A 6,573-nucleotide genomic window follows, 5' to 3' on the forward strand; every position below is an offset into this window, starting at 1 on the left:
AGAACAAATTAAAGCACAGAAGTAATTATTATATTAATATGATGTTCATTCGAGCTCAACACCTTTGGACATAATGGTCCTGCTACTCCCTCTCTCAGACTCACACACACACTCACACACACACACACACCAACACACACACATATCTTGTGTTTTAAAATGTTGCCTTAAATCTCTACACCAGAGAATATTACACTAGCTATAACAAACTAGACTCACAACCTTCTGATATTTAGCCCAACCCCTTAAACCCCTTGAGTTACCGAATATTTCATGCTGGATGAAGCTAGCGCTCAACAAAGACACAGATCTGATATCCAGCGACGATATCGGCCTGAAGTCAGTTAAAAATTGTGGATTGTACATAAAACAAAAGTAAACATAATTATCATATAAATGTAGCTTGAGATATTACAGAATTGCTTAAAGCACAACATATATATATATATATACATATATATATATATTTAAATCACTTGCAGAGCTTTTATCTACTAAAGAATATAATGTACTTGTTAGCATAAACAAAAAGGTTTGTCACTTCAGGCTTGCTCAGTAGGGATAAATTTCAAATTGATCTTTTATATCCTGAATTTATTTATTCCTTTAATGCTACTTTGTGACCCTTAAAATCATCTATACAAATAAATCTGAATGGAATTGAATTGTTTTTGTAGAAAGAAAGAAAGAAAGAAAGAAAGAAAGAAAGAAAGAAAGAAAGTAAGGAAGAGCAAAAATACACACACATGCTTGATAAGGTTGTTAGATCTTTATTTATGCATTTAAATCACTTAGGTCAGTAATTATGAGTATATTGATTTTTACTCTGAGATTCGTATTTTTTATTTATTTTTTTTTAAAGCTACATGGTTATGATGAGCCGCTCGTCAGCCGCACAGATCTTCCTGACAGCAGAAGGTGTCCACTCCGGGCACGCAGAACTCCTCACAGGTCCGAGTGAATACATCGGCTAAAAGGAAAGTAAGTGAGGTTTGAAATATGGACAATAAGATAGATAGAATATAGAATTATAAACTATACTAGAAAAAAGACTTTAAAATTTTTATTGTATGTTTCTATACTTCTGCAAAGCTGCTCTGAGACAATATCTAGTGTTAAAAGCTGTATGAACAAATAAAATTTAATTGAATTTAAACTATATGATATAGAGAAATAGTAAAAAAAATTATAAATGTAATTTATAGTATTTTATATATATATATATATATATATATATATATATATATATATATATATATATATATATTAGATATTACAATAACTATAAATTATAATTATATAATTAAATCTTATGATGTGTGCACATTATCTGTAAGGAATAAAACAAGGAATACAAGGAAAATGAAAATAATAACAAGCACTTTATTCTTTTTATACCACATCAATTTGCTAAAAAATATTTTTTCTATATATAATATATAAAGGAGGTCAGGTTGTATTTTTAAGCTGTTAATTTAGATAACTTTGGTCCTTTCAACCTAGCAGCTACTGTACAAATAGCTGTAGCCTCGCTTTTTTTTTTTTTTTTTTAAGTAATAAGACAACAAACAAAATGCAGCTTGTTAGTTTCCTGAGAAGTGAGCAACTCCTAAAAACTTTCCTGTGACACTGGAGACTCCTTCCTTAAACATTACCTATGTTTACAGGACACTTCTACACACTTAATAATGCCATTTAATTAGGCATAGCATGTCCACCATACAACTGTCTGTGAACAGGTGGTTGCTATAGAAACCATCATGTATTAGAAGGAGCGCATGATTGTAAACATGTAAACATGTGACACAGCTGCACTACTGTAAATCATATGATCTGTCAATCAATCAGGACAGTCATATAATCCTCCATACTACAGACTGACGAGAATTCTTGGACAGGATTTAGCACTTACGTGTTGAAACAGTTTTGCAGAAGTTGGTGTGCTCAGGACAAACTGTGGGGGTTTTACAATCCCCGTTTTCACATGTGTAGCACTGCAGAGAATGAACTGGAGAAAAAAAACACACACACACACACACACACCACAAATTAGAACAGATCGTAGAAAATAAAAGCAAATGTGAAATATTTCACACGGGTGTTCCTGATTTCTGTTTCATTTCCATTCAACGTCTTTAACTTCTTCTTTTTAGGAAAAACTGCCATTATGCTAAATGGTCCATTAGTATTAAATTGAACTGATGTCATTAATACAGCTCACCTATCTCTGCTCTCATCTTGTCTACTACAAACCAAGATTAAAAGAAAATCTGAACTGAAAATCGAGAAGCTCTTACCGGGGGTGCTACACAGCAGCACGAGGAGAAACATGCACACTAGAAGCTTCATGATGCCAGCTGGTCTGAAGGCTTAGCTTCTGATTCAATCGTTTTATTAACTCTGGTCACACCTCAAGAAAAACCGGTTTCCTCAGGAGGCTGAGAGTAATGTCACACAACAGGTTTTCTCGATAAACTGGAAGAATTTGGTATGGAATGAGGCAGGACACTGTGAAGGCTCTCTGAAAGATGTAAACAAAGCAAGGCCATGCAAATTAAAGCCATTGTGTCCAAGATGTGGTCTCACTTCATGCTCATTGTTTCTGGGATAGATTACCTCAGAAGATATGAAATAAAAGTATGAATGAGTTTAAAGATTGTATAGCCAGAGACTAAAAAAATGGAGTTTCCTCCTGTTTTGTTGTGTCCATGTTGATGATTGAGTGTCTTTGTCATGTCTCACTCCACAGCGGAGGTTAATATGAAGCTCATTTGAAAGTAGACACTCAGGACTTTAAGAATTTGTAGTGTACCAGGAGGATTTCTGATTTTCCTTAGCCTATTAGGGCTTAATATATTCATAGAACAGTTTCAAAGTTTGTTTTTTCCTACACAAATGTTTGTATCTTCCAAGTAAATGTTGATATCAAACCCATTTCTGCTCTCTGAGATGCTCCGAGTTGCTTGTTCATCTAAAATGCAGCTGAAATTTCATCTTCAACCAGTACAGTTCAGTGTAAGGTTCTCCAACAGAGGGAAAAACACACGTCTAAAACACACTGAAAGCCTGACAGACTCGTTTTAGATCAGACTCACAGCCTGAACATCATTCATTTCTTTATACTGATAAGTATAAACGTCCCATAAGTCCATTTCTATTCACTAGTTGAAGTTAACTGATGTGTTTATTTGCTCCAAACATTAAACCATAAAAAAAAAAAACATGAAAAATATAAAAATCCCCAAAGCCTTTGTTTAATCCAGGATTTGGTTAAGTTGGTTAAGTAATGGCTGATGTTAAATAAATGACTAAAATTAAATAAATAAATAAAAAAGAATCAAAAATGCACTGTAAATAATTAGCGTCAAAAGTAAAACTGCTGCTATTTAGTTTCAGACACTCGAAACTAAAAAAAAAAAAAACTAGGTTTCAGTGATGCTGTTTTTCTTGAAATCAATTTACTATGGGTTTAAATTTGCTATATTTTCTTGTCTAAATAATAATAATAATAATAGTAATAATAATAATAATAATAACAACAGAAATAATTCTAAAAACAACAATCTAAGATGGATTTAAAGAATCCTATCTAACATGAGTTCTTCTCAGTGAACCCTTCAAAATGATTCCATATAAAGAGCCGCAAATGCATAAATAAGAGATAAATACACTCTTTAAAATTAAATAAAGGTTACAGGATGAACCACAAAGAACTTTTCACAGTAAAGGCACAGAAAAAGCATTTCTAGTTCCTCAAAGAACCTTTTCTCAAAAGAATCCTCTTTTCTTAGTGCCATTACAGACATTTACTCCACACGCTGCATCCGCAAAGCTAACAGCATTGTGGATGATCCCACACACCCCTCACACACACTCTTCACCCTTCTGCCATCTCAACAGAGAACTGAGCTGAGCTGGACACACACATACGCACTCGCACACACACACACACACACACACAACCAAGATCTGATCTCAACAGGAGAACTGAACTGTGCTGGACACATACTCACTCACACACACATACATAACACACATGCACAAAAGCTGAGAACTGTGTTCCAAGAAGAACTGAACTGTGCTGGACACAGACACACACACACACACACACTAAATTGTCCTGTTTGCACACACATCACTTTACATTACACTCACTGTATACACTGCTATCTGCACAAAAGTCGGTCTACATGTTGTTTGTCTGCACTGTCCTGTCTTGTCATCCTGTGCACTTCTGTTGTATGTCTAGTTCATTTATTGCACCTTAAGTATAGTTTAGTTTTTATCTCTATGTTTATCTCTATGTTTAGCTCTATGTTTGTCTGCGTCACTGTACTTTGTCTGTGTTCTGTGTAGCACCTCTGGTCCAGGAGGAACGTTGTTTCATTTCACTGTGTACTGCATCAGCTATATATGGTTGAAGTGACAATAAAGCTTCTTTGACTTTGAAAGACGTTTTTATATTCTAAAGAACCTTCTGTGTGATGGGAACTTTCCATGGATGGTCAAAGCTTCCTTATGAAACCACCCACCCTGACCGAGAACCATTCAAGAACCTTTATTTTGAAGATTTGTACCACTTTTAGAACCACAATAGACCATTTTAGATTTTTTTTTTTTTTAAGCGTGTAGATTAATGAACAGTCAGAATGAAGCTCAGATTGACCAATCAGACGAAGATTTCATTGTTTTATTAAGCCATGTATTAAATAAAGTGTTGGAACACAACATAAACAAAACAAAGAAAGTCGGATCAACAAATCGTTCAAACTGGAGTTTGAAGGCATGCAAACACTAAATGGAGAACAAGGGATTTTGCCAGGAGGTTAACCGAGATGCTTTCAATTTCACTTAAAACACACACACACACACACACACACACACACACAAAGCTCCAGCTGTCATTCAATATACACATGATCGTCATGTGCTGATATTTTCTCTACATGTTTTTCCTGTTGGTTTTAGGTTCATGTTTGTTTTTTAGACTTCGTGTTTGTGTGAGCTTTCAGTACCTGCAAGCACACACCCATTTAATTCTGTTATCATTAATCAGGAATCAGTTTCAGGAAGTATGAGAAAATTTACTGAATAAAATCCCAGCATGATCGACTGAGTTAAACTGATCGCTGTGGTGTGCTCATGATTACCATTAAATACATCTCCCATATTATTAATATTAACATGTCTAGGAAATATTATACGTTTATGATGATTATATCAGTGCCTAAACTCAGAGTTTAGCCAGCTTGTGGCTTTCAAACAGAAACAGGAACATTTTGATCTGCTAATCCGGTTTCTCCACATAGCAGGCGCTAACCAGTACAATGCCTCTGTAAATATAACACCCTAGAAGCTGATGGGTGATAAGGCAAGAATTGACTCATTATAATAATCGGGACATCAATGATGTCATCCTTCAAGTTCAACCTGGAAGAAAAAGAAAACTGCTCAGATAAACTGATGACCTGTTCATAACAAGGAACAAAATAAGAGACAGAACGCAAGCAAGAAAAACTGGAATGAAATCCAGTTATCATTATTATTATTATTACATTTCATTACATTTACGGGATTGGGCAGACACAATTATCCAGAACGACTTACATTTTTTTTAACCCATTTTATACTGAGCAATTGAGGGTTAAGGGCCTTGAATCAGGAAGTAGTTAAATCGCATGTAACATGCCCCCCTGAAAAAAAAAAAAATCACTTATATACACACACAGACCAATCTGTTTACTTTTTAATATATGAGTAAAAGAATATTATGCATAAAGAAGATAAACTATTATTATATCTGGAAAGAAATGCGATTATGGTATGTAGCATTAACACCATTACAGAATAAATAAATAAATAAATAAATAAATAAATAAATAAATAAATAAATAAATCCAAGGTTTAAACGTTTTTGTCCAAAAAATAAAAAAATAAAAAAATAAACAGACATAAATATGTTTAATAGATTTGAAATCTTTAAATTTTTGGATAAGCTATATAGCATTACAAAACTTATTTTATATTTTATTTAGATCAATGTAAAATAATAATAATGGTTTTTAAATAATTATTTTAAAGTAATACATTAAATAAAAACTACAAACAAAAACAAATAAACACACAATAATAATAATAATAACAGTAAAAATAATAATAATAATAATAATAATAATAATAATAATAACAATAATTAATACATACAACCACTACTACTACCACCACCACTAATAATAATAATAATAATAATAATGTTTGTGTTTGTTTGAAATAATTTATATACTTTGTCCAGTGCATAAAGAGCTTTGAGCATCTGTATATGATAAATAAAGTGAAATGTGCTACGGTTGTACACTTCATTGCAAATGTACATAAAATTGTGCTTTAAACATCAATATACAGTGACGCTAGGGTTGTCCACTCCTACACAGACACAGTGCACACATCTCTCTAATGTAAAGCTCTTAAAATGAAAAAAGTAGCAAACTGTAAATATATAACTGTAAACACAAACAAATGACAGGATCTCATTATACATGTGCTCAAAGCAATTAAAAATAATAATAAACTCTG

At 33.0% G+C, this 6,573-nt stretch overlaps 1 protein-coding gene across 1 annotated transcript; it reads right to left on the minus strand.

The window, feature by feature from the left end:
- Window positions 1–754: 754 nt before the first annotated feature.
- ly6d (lymphocyte antigen 6 family member D) lies at window positions 755–2,455 on the minus strand. The gene is made up of 3 exons (XM_058412955.1): window positions 2,298–2,455; window positions 1,913–2,008; window positions 755–970 (listed from the first exon to the last, which is right to left on the minus strand). Exons 1-3 carry the CDS (start codon window positions 2,347–2,349, stop codon window positions 888–890), a joined length of 231 nt encoding a protein of 76 aa, XP_058268938.1. The 5' UTR covers window positions 2,350–2,455; the 3' UTR covers window positions 755–887.
- Between the last annotated feature and the right edge of the window lie 4,118 nt (window positions 2,456–6,573).

The sequence above is a fragment of the Hemibagrus wyckioides genome, linkage group LG17 (assembly GCF_019097595.1).
Source record: "Hemibagrus wyckioides isolate EC202008001 linkage group LG17, SWU_Hwy_1.0, whole genome shotgun sequence".
Lineage (NCBI taxonomy): Eukaryota > Metazoa > Chordata > Actinopteri > Siluriformes > Bagridae > Hemibagrus > Hemibagrus wyckioides.

Bases quoted from the DNA above. Each gene is read 5' to 3' on its own strand.
- ly6d (XM_058412955.1), bottom strand. From the start codon at position 2,349: ATGAAGCTTCTAGTGTGCATGTTTCTCCTCGTGCTGCTGTGTAGCACC. The intron at 2,009-2,297 runs GTAAGAGCTTCT...TTTTTTCTCCAG, and splicing joins GCTGCTGTGTAGCACCCCCG to TTCATTCTCTGCAGTGCTAC. The intron at 971-1,912 runs GTAAGTGCTAAA...CTTTCCTTTTAG, and splicing joins CTGCAAAACTGTTTCAACAC to CCGATGTATTCACTCGGACC.